General features: G+C 37.7%; 1 protein-coding gene across 1 annotated transcript in view; it reads right to left on the reverse strand.

Moving 5' to 3' along the window:
* Cntn5 (contactin 5) overlaps positions 1-17,343 on the reverse strand; it is a 1,200,756-nt gene that overhangs the window by 128,006 nt on the left and 1,055,407 nt on the right. The window contains exons 15-16 of the mRNA XM_026779314.1: positions 14,495-14,622; positions 11,251-11,426 (exon numbers count right to left, since the gene is read on the reverse strand). Of these exons, the coding sequence (XP_026635115.1) occupies positions 11,251-11,426; positions 14,495-14,622 (304 nt within the window). The remainder of the gene's footprint in view (positions 1-11,250; positions 11,427-14,494; positions 14,623-17,343) is intronic.

The raw sequence follows: 17,343 nt of genomic DNA on the forward strand, positions 1-17,343 counted from the left end.
CAGGACAGGCTCCAAAACCACAGAGAAACCCTGTCTCGAAAAAACCAAAAAAAAAAAAAAAGAATTATAAAATATAGAAGAGGAAAAAGTCAAGCAAACAACCATTGTTATATTCAATACTTGCTATGTTGGAGGATGCAAAAGTTGTATGAGAAGAACCAGGAGAGAGATGCTAGCCAGTCATGAGGGCAATAGAGGACTTTTCACAGTGTACAAGTAAGAAAAAGTGTTATGATTATAGGTCACCTTGTCAAACTTTTTTTAATGAGAGTTGGTATGTGTTGTAGTTAAACAAAATGTAAAGGAAAAATGGTAGATGATGATGAAATTTGAAAAGTAGACTGGAATACTAGAGGTATGCGCATGTGCTGTGTGTATGTGTGTGTACATTTGTAAGCCCTCATGTTCATACAAATGTGAGCATGACAATTTATTTATATTTGAATATGATTGCATTTTTTTTGTTTTTTGAGGGTACGTGCATGTGCGTGCATGTGCATGTATGTGAATGTGTGTGTGTGTGTGTGTGTACATTGCTGAAATTAGTTGAAATGGGGCAGTATAGTATGGAATAGGTATGGTATGGTATGGTATGATATGGTATGGTATGGTATGATATGGTATGGTATGGTATTCCTAACATTATCCTGTTAAGACCATCATGATGCAGTTTTAGCACAGAAGTCTTTTCACTAAAGACTAAAACTTTAGCTCTGGAATCTCTGTAATAAGTCACATCTCATGTTGTTTTGATCTTCCAATAACTGGAAAGGGTTTTTCACAAAAATGGTTGACTTGGTGCTAGAGTGTAGCAATGAAAGCCACAGAGGAGTGGGCTTTCATTAACAGAAGGTGTTATTCAGAATACCTGGGAAGTAGATATTTGAGTATGTGTGGCCATGTGTTCTCAGTAACTTATATAAACTTTTAAGGAGTTTGGTGGTTTTATCTGATAGTGTGTGATTTTAATATTTTGATAGCAATTAAGAAAGCTTCATCAGCTAAAGAGCTGAGATGCCAGGGCAGAAATGTAAACTCACTACAGCCTAGGTGTTCAGGGGCCATGAGAAGAACAATACCTGATTGTAGTGTTTTTTCTTTTGAACTTTGAAACACAAAATCAGATTTCCAGTACCCATCATGACAACATCGTGACATTAGAGTCAAAGAAGCTTAGCTGATAAAACCTGTCTGTGAAACAAATGACATTCAGGCCCTTGACTCTGTTTCCCATCTGATACCCACTTTTGTCACTGGTGTGACCTGCTTGCTCTCGCTGCTATAGGCATCGAATAAGGGGCACATAGGAGAAAAGAGGGGTTAAAGAGTCCCTGATATAAATTTCCACTTATATGCCTCAGTTTAGGCCTTGCTAAATTAAAGTTGTCCCAAGCTGCTTTTGCATCCTGAATTCCTAGAGTCTGAAATATCCCTAACTGATTTATATCTACCTGCAGGTTTCACCTAAGAGTATAACTAAATGTTTGTGGGACACAAGTCAGAGCAGCTTGTTCTCAGCCGATCATAGGCAACTAATTCATATGACAAGTGGCTGTCTTCAGCCAACCAGGTGACTGATTCCAGTGTTCAAGGAGGAGTTTGTTTCGACCTCAGCTTGGTGGAGCTCACTACACGTCTCTTCATTCTGTGTACTGCCTGATTGATACATAAATCACATAAACTCTCACATAAACTCTGCTAAATTTGGTTTGTGTGAACTTTCTTTAAATAGTCTGAACCAAATAAGGAAAGTCTTTTAAATTTATTCTAAAACAATTGGGCTCTTAGGAGTCTGAGCTGTAGAACTGCTATGTATGTGAGTGTATCTGCATTTATTTCTGTTTGTGTATGTACACACATATACACACAAACACACAAAGGACCAGAAAATTATTTTTTTATAATAAAATATACCAATAACAAAAAATGAAAACTGAGAAACAGACATGGCAGTGGACACCTATAATCCCAGCATTCAGTAGGTGAAGTTATAGGACCCAGGGGCATTGTTCAGTGCATTGTGAGTTTGAGTCTCATAAAGGATACATGATACCTTCTCTAAAAAAAAGAAAAAATTTCAATGTAAATATAACTGTATAATCACACTAAAATATTTACAGTAAGAAGCTCTGTTTTGAAGGGCAATAATTGATTTTAGGTGAACTTGTTAAAAGTGTTACCAGAAATGAACAAAACTGACTAATAGGTCCTAAAATTGTATGAAGAACATTTATCTACATTATTTGTGAAATAATATAATTTAATGATGTACTTGATTAATTAGTAAAGTTAAAATATAATCTTACTAAACTGTTTAAGGTTTAAAATGTTGTAAGTTTTTTAAAATATAGTTTTGAGGTTGATTCTTAGTTGAGCAAGAGTTTGGAACATGGAAATTATTCACATTTTGGAAAGTTATTGATCTTTATGAAGATTACTTTTTCCCATCAAAATTTTCTATATCATATGACAAACTATCTACAGTAAGAAAGTAAGATGACATTTCAGAAGTCTGACACATTGCAGTTTCCCATATATACTCAGTAGATGAGAGAATATTTTTAGTTTGCGATCACTCTGCCTATTTCTAGGTCGGGGCAGGTTGCTTGCTTTCATTTTTGTTTTTAGTGATGGTATTTGGAATCATGCTTATCTTAAGCCAGAGAAGTGGACTGGCCATGGAGATCCCTTTGCAAGTTCTATGCGGATTAATACTTGTGAATTAATGAGGACAACAGAATTGGAGGTTCAAGTGTGTGATCACATCAGAGTCTCAGCCAATCCCACAGGGAGCAATGGGGCTGAAACAACCCTTCAGTCCTTTTTTATCTGGGCCAGGAGACACATTTTCAGAATAGCCCTACACGCTCATTGCTTCTACAACTAAGCACAGTTTAGGGAGTAGAGCACATGAGGTTCTGTCCTTTAAAATGAAAGCAATTTCCAGAACAAGACACAATCAAATGTCAGTCACCTTCCATAGCTACTAGATGCCAGAATTCCTGGTGGAAGGAAGTCCTAGACCTAAGACCCTAGAACTTACACTATGGGGTTTGCTAGCATGGTTAAATAATATTTTCGGTAGGGATAGATACATTAGTCATGTTTTCCAAGTGATTTCATTGAACCGGTTCATCAGGCAAAAAGAGCTGTGAGAGGGAGAAGAGAAAAGACATGTTTGGAAAATGCTGATTTGTAAATTAAGCCTATTAATCAGTTCTTGTTCTATTTTATCTCTTCTCTGCAACTTGAAATGCTGGGAGGATGAGAGTGTAGACTATGATGGTAATTTGGGTCATAATTTTAACAAGAAAATTTGATGTGAGAAGAGAGTATTCATGTTATAAGGAGCCCATTAGCATTCTTAAGTATTTCTTTAGCTATTTCTTCTAAATAATAGCACATATGTTATTTATACAAAGTTTATTGTCTTGTGAAGATAATTCTTTGTTGGACTGTGGTAGGGAAGATGCTTGATTATCAATATGCTTGATTATCAAGACCTACAGATTATTCTTCAAGGTCCAATCATAGGAAAACTCATTAAAAAATAAATTAGAAGTTTGTCATGAATTATGAAGTAAATAGTTTGTCTAAGTAATTCATTGTGAAAAGTGGCATGTTAGGTGAGAATAAGAAACAAGATAAAAATGAATCTGAGTATAAACTTGTGTCAAAGCTAGCAGATACAGCAGGAAGAGCTACAACAAGTTCCTGGCTTTATTTCGGGTCACAGAATAGACACAGACCTTCTTCCAGACAAATGTACCCTTCAGTCACACTGAAAGCAACAAAGCCAAGACAACAACAGAATTACAGACATTCAGCTTGAGCTTTACATTCATAAACTACAATCAGCAAAGAAGAAATTTTCAGAGACACGGAGCTGGACCTGTCTGTTATCTATATATAGATATAATCTATACCTATGTCTATAGAAATAAGTTTATGGGCTTAGAAGCTAGAGGTTATTAAGTGTATGGAGTTTACAATCCATCATAGCAACCCTGATTAAAGAGAAAGACCAGTGTCCATTTATCACTCTCTACAACCCCCAAATACTGACCTAAAAATCCATGGGGGCAAGTCTGTGCCTCCCCCAGAGACTATAGAACCAAGGTCATCAAGGTTCACAAGTAAGACTTTCTTTCACCTTGGGAAGCTTGATTTCTGTTTTGTACCAAACCAAGCAAACAAAACTAAAACATTGCAGAGATCCCAGAAACTATTCCCATTCTATGCAGTTCTGACTATGCAGTTGGTAGACTAAATTTGTTTATTTGTGTGTGTGCATGTGAATATGCAGTTTCTGTGTGAACACGCGTGTGTGCTGGCTCATGTGCATGCTTTTGGTCACCATAGGAGGACATTACATGCCCTCACCTACCACACCTAGTCTTGCTGCCGTTAGAAAGGTCTCTCCTGAAACTGTAGCTGGCCATTGGTCAGCCAAGGTGGTGGCAATTTTCTTGTCTCTGAATTTCTCCACTGCTGTGATTTTAGGTATGAACAGTCATGCCTGTATTCTGTTTGTTTGTTTTTGTTTTGTTTTGTTTTGTTTTTTTGATGTGGATGCTGAATGTCTGAGCTTCGGTATTCATGTTTGCACAGATGTGTTTCTAAGCAGCAAACCAACTCTCCAGCCAAGGTGAGCTTTAGTTAAATGCGCAAAATGTGCTGATTTTATTGGATGACTAAGCCAACCTTGTCCTATATGATGAATTTATCATCAGATTTTATCAGTTTTTTAAAATGTTTAAAAATGCAGAGAGTCAGCCTATCTATTTTGTCTAATATTTTGCATCATTGGCATGGTACTTTTGTCTTACTGTGCTTCTGGCTGTATTGCTGTGTACAGATCGCACACTGAGAGTTAAAGAAAGTGTTCCAATTATGAGGCCAAAAACCACAAACTGTGTTAAAGGGGAAAATGTCCTTGCTTTTTATTCAAAATCAGTTAAGAAGGGAAAAGAGAAAAAGGAAATAAACTATTCTGTTTGCAATTATGTTTTAACAGAAAATTGTTTCTTTTAGTCCTAATGACATTAGAACCTCTGAAATGATGGATTCGTGAAACTAAGAAAATGATTCATGCCTATTTTTGCTTTCCTCAACAAACACTGGTGGAGTGGCTGGTTTGTGGGTGTCTTTGGGGCACAGAGACAAAAAGGTGATGAAGCATGTGTTAGACTCCACTTCTATGATCTAGAGTTCAAAATGATTTAATTGTAAGACATTAGATTAAAGTAGCCAATGCTGATATATGATCATATGAAATATTCATGCACACTGGAAGAGACGGGCATTACTATCCTTCCTCTCCCAGTACTGGACTGATATCTACTCTGACAAGGCAGTGTTTCTTAACACAGACAGGTGGGAAGAACAGACTCCTCCACTTGGGGTCATCTAAAAACTCTGAGAGCTTTGAAAATAGCCACTTTCCGTGTCAGCTGCTCAGAAAATCAGTTGGTGGTTATTTTGTGTTCAGTCCCACTTAAACATTTTGTAGGGTATTGGGGAAAGCTGGAAGGAAGCAGTTACGCCACAGTAGAGGACTGCTGGAGAGAACAGTAAGTTGGTAGACTCCCAGGTTACCAGGATCTAGATACAGAGAAAGAGCCAAGAGCAGATGTTACACTGCTAGGAAGACTGAGTTTTGGACCACAGCATCGGAGGAGAGAACATCCAGGGGCCCAGATTAATTTGTAAGTGTGAATATTCCTAATGGCCAGAATTAGTCAGAGAAAATGGGTGTCTTGTACTGATCTGCTCCAGCTGATCAGTGTGCTGATTAGGGATGCAGTCCTCCAAGACTCCTGCATGCTGATTTAATGAAGAGGCCCCAGCAGAAGCCTTGAGTTGTTCCTAATACCCTGCTGTCCTGAACAGCATGTCTGAGGAGTTCGTTGACTTTAACTCCAGTCATACTTCCTAGAAATGGAATGGTCCAATCAAGAAATCATTCTGTTCCGAAGCTTTCACTCCTCAGTTAAGATACTCATTTCCCAAAAGACAGACAAGGAGAGGAGGCATTTGTACCAGGGAAAGGGACGTGGTGGGAACTTTTCATCTGAGGCAAAATCCTCTAGGTACTAAAGGTTTTTATATTATGGCTTTTTATTCACCTACAACGCTGCAGAACCCATGGCTATAAATTAGGCATGCTTTTGATTCTCAGACGTGGGAAATGGGTTATTAAATCACTCGCTCCAGTACCACTCCTAGCTAAGGAGCTACGGGCAATATGTAGCTGCAGGAGTGGGAGTCGACTATACTTCAGAGGAAGGCCACACACTTAAGACTATATAGGCATCACAGATGGGACTTAATGAATTAAAAAGAAAGAAAAAAACCAAGAGAGGATACCCAGTTGACTGTGTAAGAAAAGGATTGGATCTAGGAGGAATCAGAGAGGGAGTTAATATGCGTAAAACATCTTGTATGAAATTCTCAAAATCTGCTTTTAAAAATGAAAGAAAAAGTATGAAAAAAAACAAGGCAAATTCTCTCCAGTTTTCTGACAGTCTGCTCTGACTGGTATGGAACTGACTCTGGAAGTGTGTGCCTTCCTTATTATTGAAGAGCCACTGCAAACACTAACACCCAAAGAAAAGCCAGGTACCATTTGGGTCAACTCTAAGTCCTTGCTCAGCACTGAGATGCAGAATCCCTTCTCCAGCCTTGATTTTCTTTCTTTCTTTTTATCTGTCTTATTGCTGCCCTATAAAGTCTGTATCATGTAGAATAGACAATGTGCTTCATCAAATAATAAAATTAATATGGTTGTTATGAGAATCAACAGTGTGTGTGTATCTTAGTGATTGGCAAACAATAGGTAGTCATTTTCTTGGTTTTGTTTGTTTGTTTGTTTGTTTTTTTGTTTTTTGGTTTTTTTTTTTGGTTTTTCGAGACAGGGTTTCTCTGTGGCTTTGGAGCCTGTCCTGGAACTAGCTCTTGTAGACCAGGTTGGTCTCGAACTCGCAGAGATCCGCCTGCCTCTGCCTCCCGAGTGCTGGGATTAAAGGCGTGTGCCACCATCGCCCGGCTCATTTTCTTGTTTATCTCTATAAGAAAAGATCATATTCCTCTTTCTTGTCTGGTTTCCACCAACATTTTGACTATTACAAAAATTAGCAATTAATATTCTTTCAATTCTTTTAATAACATCTCGTTAAACGGAGGCAGGCATCCAATTTACACTCATTTAGCCCCAACTCCTAAGTGCCAGGATTATATATATGTGCCCCCACCCCTAGCCACAATTTTTTCTTTGTTTATTTTATGGTCTTATTTTTCTTGAGTTACTTAATGACCTGCACAATCTGTATACTTGTTAAAGGCAGGGATCAATGATTCTATTTTCATTTCTCATGAGTTTTAGACAAAGGTTGGGAAAATATTAGGCAGTCAAAGAATACAGTAAGGGTAAACTTTAAAGTAGAGTCAATATACTATGGTTTTTAAGTATACAGCCTTTTAAACTTCTAACCAATTTAGGATTCACTTATATAGCCTAGAAAAGTGTGAATCCTCAATTTCTTTATTTCCCTCTCAAAATTAGAATGAAGTCTATATCCTAGCTCCCTATACTTTTTAAAAATGTGATTGATGTCTTAAACAATGTTGCCTTTAAATGTGATTGATGTCTTAAACAATGTTGCCTTTGCTACTTTCTCTTAAAGTTACTCAATGAGTATTGACTTCTTGTCTACTACAAACCCTCAGTGCGCTGTGTAGATCACTGGTTCTTCTTTGCTCTTAAGACATAGTTTATCCCATTCTGCCTTTTAGCTGTTGCTTGACATGTTCGCTCTTTGAAATGATGCAGTTTTCCATAGGCACCAGGTGAAACCCTGCCCACCCAGCAGCTTTTCAGATAACAACCCTTTCAGGCAGCTGCATGCTTAAATCACCATGTTATACCAGACCTATTTTTCTCTATGTACTTGCATTGTTCTCTCTTAGGGGTAAAGGGTTATATTTTAACTATCGGTTAACAACATCACTTAGCATTGAATATTTTTTGATGATGGAGAACCTCCACCAATCACATTCTGTTTTGGATGTGTTCCCCTTGGGGGCAAAAAATACAGATAAATCTTGCGGGTGCACTCCCCACTTCCTCTTCATTTTCCTGAGCTCCGCTGGAACGCTGGCTTTGTAAGCTCCCCTTCTTCCTTTATTAAAGCTGAATATTTTATATTAAAGCTAGTCTGGTTAATTCTAATTGCCGGCCGTTTACCCCCCATCATTTTAAGAACAAATTTACTTATTTGCCCCATTCCATTTATTTATATTATTAGTCAAAAGAAATTGAGTAGAATTTGATGAAATATTTATGGATAGACTGGCCCCTTCTAGTGATGTCTTTGGTAATAGACTCACCCCAAATCAGCCAGCTTACCAGGTTTCTAAAACAAGGCCTCAGGAAAGAAAGCAAGCAAAACAGAAGTGTTCCATTGCTGTCAGAGCAATCCTGTTGTTCGTTATGGAATTGGAAAAATTCCATCAATTTCCATTTATTCTTTTTAAATGCACTCCTAAAGCCATCGTCTATGTAAGACATGGCACATAAAATATATGCAGATATTTTTAAATGCACTCCTAAAGCCACTGTCTATGTAAGACATGACACATAAAATGTATGCAGATATTTTTAAAAAGTCCTACACAAGGATTTAGTTATAAATTCATATAAAAATACAGAACTCATAAATAAATGAGTTGAAGGGTTAATATCACTATTAGGATGTATTTCTGTATCAGTGGAGATGCTAAATATTATCGGTGAGATCTCCCCACTCTTCAGCTTGAGGTTTGGCTGATTCAATTTATCCTAGTGAGTGAAAATACACTAAGGCACTCTTTTCCTTCTTTTCTAACTCACTGCCCTCAGCCCTGCCCTTGTCACCCACTGGCAGCATCACCAGGTAGTAGCAGCAGCTGCAGGTAACAGCACCCAGAGTTTCAGTCAAAGACTTGCTCTGTGTTCTTCCAGGTGCCACTTGCCTTTCCTAGGATCCTTAATGTTCTATCTCCAGATGATCTCTAAGCCTAGGCGTTGGTATTCAGAGCAGACTTAGTAACTATACTTTTCTTCCTGCATCCCTGACTTCCAGGGTGTCCCCCTCAGCCTCTCTGGGAGAGGTCTGCAACAGCTCACAGGGCCTCTCAAAGCCTTCTTACTGATAACATTTCAATCACTCCAAAGCACCAGTGCTGTCCAGACATAAACCTGCAGGGAAGCAGCAATGGGGAATCTCATGCCACCTATATCCTTAACACAAACCAGGGTCTTAAATACGCGAGGGATTTGTGACGAGCAATTCCTTTTGCATTTCACAGCTTTGCTTCTACAAAATGTTTTACGTACACACCTATTTCTAGAAATCATTTCCAATATGTTAAAACACAAGTCTTACACTGCCTTAAAGCTAGAGATTTTTTTTTCACTCCAAAGATTAATTATAATATGGCTTATGACTCTGCATAAGGCTGGCATAGAGCAAAGGGCCAGTTTTGCATCTCTTAAGGAAAAGATTGTGTACACACACAAAGAGCGTGGATCAGGCATTCATGAAAAACACTAAAGATATTAATTTATAGAAATGATATCAGCCCCAAATGGTCACACCTAAGAGGCAGCACCCAAAATTCTTTTATCTTATACCATTTTCAAGTCCATCAATTTGTTTATTGTTATGTTAAGATGTAGGGCATGCTTCTATGTAGAAAGTCATTGATCATTTCAGATATATTTTACTTTATATGATTATTGTTAAAATGAATATTTGCAGCTAATCCTGAGAAAACATATTTTATCAGTCTATTTTTGTGTAGATAATAGTTTGAGTTCTGTTTAATGATGTGATTAAAAAATGTTATGAGTGTATAATTAAGTCAAATCAGAGGAAGAGAAATCCCACCCAAGTTGTAAAAGAATGAACTTGGTATGATCTAAATATTTTATATACAACTTAACCAACTACAACTGGTTGCTCAATAAGACAATTAGAAATTCAGTTAGAATGTGCTTCTGACATAGAGTCTCCCCTCTTAGGTGCAAAGTAAACTGGCATAATTTGGATGAAAGTGTTCAATTTATGTCATATTGGCAAATGCAATAAAGTCCATTTTCCCCTTTCTAAAGGAAAGGATTTGATTGGAATTCAAGTTGAGAAGAATTGAAGAAATTATCTGGTCCAGATTTTTACTTCCTGTTTTAAGAAGATGGCTCTAGGAAGCGCCTGTAGTAGACAAGGGATGGAGTTGAGCTCCGTCCAAAGAATTACTAACTTTAGCTTTAAGACCTTTTTCTTCCCTGATATCACAGAATTAGTTTAAGCTAAGTCCAATGCAAGGTGACTTTCACCATTTGAATTCATTTTCATTTTTACTTTCTAGTGTTTCTCAAAGTATTTTTAGAGAAACAACACCCTAATATTAAGAATAACATTTAATATTACATTTTTAGAGAAAAGTGTAGTTGGGCCAAACTTGTTAGTCAATATAGAAAGAAAATTGAGGCCCATCTCACTGCCCTTACCATTTGTTCCCTGGCCTTTTTTGCTCTCTTGCTAAGCTGCTCTTTCATGTCTCAATGAATCCGTGGAGCAGTGACTTTCTCTCACTTCTTTAATGCAGTTCAAAAACCGAGGTGGTCTGTACTATGCAGTGCACATAATTTATCACCCTATTTGATTGATTACTATCAGATATTTAATATTAAGTATTCCTAAAATACAAAGATTGGACAGACAAGAAAGATGTATGTCCATGAACATTTATTGGAAGCTAGTGAACATGTATGACTATGTGTTGTGGGTTTAACCTTTATAACTTGCAACAAGCTGGTGAGCCTCCAAAATTTTCACTACTTTGTAAGGATCAGGGAAGACTCATTTATTTTATTATAGTTACAGCAAACAAATATTTAAATAGTAGAGTAGTTACATTATATAACAATATGATTTCTAGAAACAACATGGAAACATTTATGCTATCACTAAACTAATTTAGCAAAGGTGAGGAAACCAGACTCACATACTAATTATTTGGAAAGTTCCTGCTGGGAATTGAAATAATATTTTCAGTTTTACATGACATAAAATAGTAGAAAAAAGTAATTGTTTTAATCGCATGGGGTTTTCTCTATGCTCTTTTTGGCACTTTATAGATAAAACATTTTTACATTTGAGTCAAAACACATGCAATTACTACTCAAGAAGAAAAAGTATATAAACTTACAGCCCTGATGTTTTCAAAATGTCCACCTTCTTTCTCAAAGTCAATAGGTTGTCCTTTTAGTGTCCAGTAGAAAGTGACATCCAAACTAGAGTCGTGAATGGCTTTGCAGTTGAGGACAATACTCTCTCCGACAGTTAACTCTGTTCTTTTAGGAGTAAGCTCTATCCTTGTGGGTTCTATTGGGGTAAAAACACATGCATTAGTATAATCACTTCCCAGCACCTCACATTACAAACTGTAGAGAAAACTTAAACATGGAACATGTACAGCTGCTGCAGATACATGCATCAGATTTTGATTTGTGTCTTCAACTGTATTATCAAAGGCTGAAATACTATGGACTTAGCATCTGAACCACCTCCAAATTACTCTCCCAATGGAGTATTGGACTTGCTTTATGCTGGAAAAAACCTATTAGGAACTGAGAGGAGGCATAAAAGAGGAACTAGTTGTATAATTATGAAATATAATTTTTGATACTTTGTGGCTGTTTTAACTATATAAAACCTTTAAAGAGCTGAATGGTCAAGGTTTTATTGCAGCAAGAATATTCTAACTGCTTACTGGTAACAACCGAATTTCAAAACTGACATTTTTAATATTATTTTATGGACTCAAAGGAACGTTGAACCAATAAAATGGGATTGATCATGCACCCAATGATTAAGATTAAATGACTGTGATGTGTCATGAATAAAGTAGAGAGATTTTTGTTTTCTCTGTCCTCCTACAGTCTTAGATACAAACAGGGAAGGAACAGAGGCATGAGACTTAGCAAGGACTTTATTTTATTCTAAACTCTATCACTTGGGAGTGAATCCTCCAACAAGAAAACAATACTTGTAGCTGTCTGAGGGGTCTTTTCATACCTAGCACCCTTGAGAGCAGTCTGAGAAAAGCACAGGCTGAAGGCAATAGTGAGACGCTAAAGCTGAATCCTCTGGAGGTGCCGCCATGTTTGGTAGTCTAAGTTATGGCTTTGTCAGACAGCACAGGCAGTCTACTGTAGTTGAAGGTTTGTCGAGATAACGTTTTTTGAGCAACCCTATTTCCCATTTCATTCACTGTTAAGGGAGAATATTTATCATTGATCAAAAGTTTCTGGTTCCATCACCGTCTGGTCAGAAGATAGACTAGTGTACAGGGAGACCAGGACAAAGACTGGGTCATTATGTTGAATGCCAGTAATGTTTGATAAGCATAGAAATATTTGAAAACATTATATTCTGTTCTTACCTTGATGTTTGCCTTTTCTTCTGTTGTAATTTTGACTATTTGAGCAATGATTTTATTTCTAAGGTAGAACAAGGTGAACCAAATTGTATCTCCAGTGAACAGTCTGTTAGCATTAATTATAATACCAGTTGTGAATCACACAACCTATCTCCAAAACTCTTCTTCATTTTCCAAACCTAAACTTTTTCCCCCTGTTTTTGTAGGCCAAGTATGACTTCTGAGTAATAGATGTATAATAAAGAAACAGTTACTTCATAATTCAGTTGTTACAAAACCACTTCGCTAATTGATGGGATTTTTCTACCTAAAATAAGAGTTTAAAAACTGTTTTAATGATTTTATTTTGATGTTTACCCTCTGTGTGCTTGTTAGTTAAGTTGCCCATGGAGACTACAAGAGGACATCAGAGTTCCCAGAGCTGGAGTTACCAGCCACTGAACATGGCTCCCAGGAAATTTGCAAGAGTAGCAAAAGCTCTTAATTGCTGATCTGTCTCTCCAGCCCCCACTTCCATTTTTAAAAATAGCTAAATTATTTCAAACAATGTCATTGACCTGAAATAAAGTTCATTTAGACCTAGGAAATTAGTAAGCCTATAGGCAGTAAGATTGACTTCACACAGAAATGAAGGCATTGAAGACATGTACCTGTGAATATCTCTGAACAGCTGTGGCACAGGTGACTTTAGGTGCATGCCTTCACTTACTGGGATGGGGTCTCTGACTGTTACCCTGCTCTGCCCCAATCCCTGGGTAAAGTAACGACAAATGCACATTTTTAGTTGTTGTGAAAATTATATCTGGTAGAGGGGGAAATGTCAGAGAATGAACTCAAGGCTCCAGGCATATGAAGTAATTGCTCTGTCATGGGGCTACCCTAGGCCAGATGGTGAAGCAAATTTTTATTTTTTTAACATTCTTTAAATTTTGTTATCATGAATAAAATTCATAAACATTTTTATTATTTTATTAATTTTTTTATATTTTATTTTATTTTGGTTTTTCGAGACAGGGTTTCTCTGTGGCTTTAGAGCCTGTCCTGGAACTCGCTCTGTAGACCAGGCTGGTATTAATTTTGTTCTAAGGAAGATACTGAAATTTCTAAAATAGTGAACTCCTTTTGGTTTTTTGTGTGTTCATTTATTTATATTTTTGTGACAGGTTTTTCCACTTTATCTCAGGCTGGCTTTGAAGTTACAGTAATTCTCTTGACTCTGTGTGTGTGTGTGTGTGTGTGTGTGTGTGTGTGTGTGTGTGTGTGTGTGTCCTGACTTGATGCTAGAAATAGGACCTGGGTCCTCTGCAAGAGCAATAAATGCTCTTAACTGCTGGACCTTCTCTCTGCTTGCCATTCCACCAGAGTTTTATAACTAAGCAATGTCAGCCCAAATGTTGGTGTTGCAGGTGTGAGCCACCATTCCTTGCTTTGTTTTAATTCTTTAAGTGACAGAAGTGAAAATTTGGTTGTATTAGTTCTGTGGTTTTTTTTCTTTTTTTAAATTTATTTATTTATTAAAGATTTCTGTCTCTTCCCCGCCTCCGCCTCCCATTTCCCTCCCCCTCCTCCAATTAAGTCCCCCCCCCCAGCCCGAAAAGCAATCAGGGTTCCCTGTCCTGTCGGAAGTCCAAGGAACCCCCACCTCCATCCAGGCCTAGTAAGTTGAGCATCCAAACTGCCTAGGCTCCCACAAAGCCAGTGCGTGCAGTAGGATCAGAAACCCATTGCCATTGTTCTTGAGTTCTCAGTAGTCCTCATTGTCCGCTATGTTCAGAGAGTCCGGTTTTATCCCAGGCTTTTCCAGACCCAGGCCAGCTGGTCTTGGTGAGTTCCCAGTAGAACATCCCCATAGCCAGCTCTAATTCTGTGTTTTTAACAAACTTTTAAACCAAGACATTCACACCAATCAATGCAAACACATGTACATGCAATTGTATTTACTTTTCTCCCCCGATGCTGAGGCTAGGAAGCCGCGGCTGTGGAACATGGGGCATGTTACCTGTTATCTTACCTTTGACAGACAGTGAAGCAATAATCTCTGCAGAACCGAAGATGTTCTCTCCTTGACAAGTGTACTTTCCCTCATCTGCTTTAGAAGCATTTAGGATCCGCAGGCTTCCGTCTGGAAGAATAGCTATTCTGAAAAGTATTAAAAAGGTTTGTTTCTGTTTCATCACAAAATAAATGGCAAGAACTTCCAAGGGAGTCCAAACCTCCTCTAAGGAGATAGATAATAAGTAAGACGAAGGAGCCCTATTGAAAATATGAAGTGGTAGATGCTTTCTCCTCTTTAAGATTTGATGTAATAAATACACTTAATATCTTCTTTTATCCAAAAGATGAAGAAACTTTCAAGTTGCTTTTTTTGTGATAGTTTTTGACAGTTAATTTTAAAGTGTTGGAGAAAGGTGACCCTAAATGCAGCTTTATTACCTGATGCTCTAATATCACTCAGGCAGATTTTACTACCAAGCTAAGGTATTCCACCTTATACCAAAAGTGACCTCAAAAATCAAATAGAAAGAGAAACAGCATGAAAACATAGAAGAGGACAAGTGCAGTCAGAAAAGTAACTGTGTGCTGCTGAGGGGTGATTAGTGCCTTCCCCAGCACCACACTGGGTTAGCAGGATGTGTCCTGCTAACCAGGCTGCTCAAACTAGACTCGAAAGCACAGGAATGTGATGCTCCAGTCTACAATTGGGCTCCTGCCTGACCTTTGGTAAAAGTGAGCCTTCAGTTTTCTATAAAGGTGAAAAATTAAAGCATTATTAAAAGTTTTAGAAGTTCAGTGCAAATGAGGCTGGCATTTGAAATTACCACATTCCCCGATGTATTTATCATTCTGGGAATTTATGCACTTCGGATTTAATTAGCACTTTGGTCATTTTCTCCCTTCCATGCTTGTGAACTAGGACTCATTATTTCAACAGTACAGCAATTCACACAAAGCGTTTGAAATGCTGAAGCAAGGTTTGTGTTTTAGGTGATGCTGATCTAAATCCCCAGAATGACATCCTCAAATCATGACAGCGGCTTACATCATGTTTATATCATACTGACTTGTGAAGATTAAATAACAATGCCTAAATTCGGTTTAGTTGAATTACTTCATTTTATTTTAGGATGCATGTTCAGTATTGTTTATCACCCAGGGCTGACAGTTATTTAGAGCTTTGAACTTCATAACAATTGATATATAATTTTAGAATGCTTAAAAGGTACGGTCTATAATGAATAATGATACCAGTTTCAAAACGTCACGTGGTTTTCACTAAAGTTCAGTCTTGATTTGAAAGACGTAAGAAGGAAGATCAACTCAGTATCAAGACAAAGAATGGAGACATTTGTCTTCTACATCATGTAGACAGTTACTACTTGAAATTCATGGAAAATACAGATCCTGTGGAAACGATGTAGTCTGTGGTTGGGGTGATGGCTAAGCAGTTAAAAGCACTTATTGCCACACAGAGACCTGTGTTGCGTTCCTAGCACCTATTTCAGGGAACTCACAGGTGCCTGTAATTCTAGCCACAGGAGAAATGACATGCTCTTCTGCATGCTATGGCTGTGTGTGTGTGCGCGCACGCACACACACACACACACACACACACACACACACACTCACACACACTTGCCCATATGCACATAATTCAAAATGAAATAAACCTTGTTTAAAGAATTACATTAATTGGGTGGTGGTGTACGCCTTTAGTGCCAGCACTCTGTTGGCGGAGACAGGCGGATCTCTGTGAGTTTGAGGTTAACCTGGTCTACAAAGCAAGTTTCAGGACATCCAGAGCTACACAGAGAAACTCTGTCTTAAAAAACAAAACCAAACAACAAAAGTTAAACAATTCCTCAAGATGAATGATATAAAGTTCTATCTATTGTTTGGAAAGTGCTTGTTTATTTTCAGACCAGGAAATAGCTTATTCCGGTGTATCCCTATAACACATATAGTACAAACCACGTATTTGAAAAGAAAAATTACATTTTTGTATACAAAACTCTGTATTTCTTGCCCCAAAATTATAAGCCATTGATTTATTTCTAAATTACTATAATTTTCACAGACTGTTAATATTTTGAAAATATTTAGATTTTATCAACTAAAATAAAGCTTAATGTGACAGAAGAGATATATGACTTCCAAGTTTTTTAAGAGAAATAAATATATCTCAGCTACTGGTAGTATTTCAGCTCTTGATTTAAGATGAATGCATTCTCGCTCATAAGCAATGTTCTAGTTTCCTTTCTGTTGTTGCAATAAGTTACCCTTACAAAAGACAAGGTGTGGGAAAATGTTTATTTACGCTCTAGGTCACAGTTCGTCATAGGAGGGAGATTGCAACTCGAAACCGGTAGTTATATCCACACCCAAGAGTAGAGAGAGGATGAAAGCATGATTCTCAGTACTGCACTTGTTTTCAGTACTTACACAGTTCAGGATCCCCTGTGTAGGCAAAGGAGCTGCGCACAGAGGATGGGGGCTTTTCACACAAATTAACACAATCAATAAGATACAGACATGCACACAGCTAACCTGATCTGTACAGCTATTTGCTGAAACTTCTCTCCTAGGTGATGCTAGATTAGATTAAGCGGATATTTAAAATCAACCATTACATTAAGTAACAGATCTTTCTTTTAAGAGATTATATATGAACATACCTGTGCTTTGGACCACTAGCCTACTTGTGAGGATGAAGATTTTGAATGCTACGCTATTCATGCACTAAATAGCAGTGCTGTTTAACTAAAATCTCCTGATTTAAAATGTAAATCTTCGGACCGGGCGGCGGGACGCGGTCGGAAGACCAGGCGGCCGGGCGGCGGGACGCCGCCGGAGGACGCCTAT

Source organism: Microtus ochrogaster, chromosome 5, assembly GCF_000317375.1.
Source record: "Microtus ochrogaster isolate Prairie Vole_2 chromosome 5, MicOch1.0, whole genome shotgun sequence".
Lineage (NCBI taxonomy): Eukaryota > Metazoa > Chordata > Mammalia > Rodentia > Cricetidae > Microtus > Microtus ochrogaster.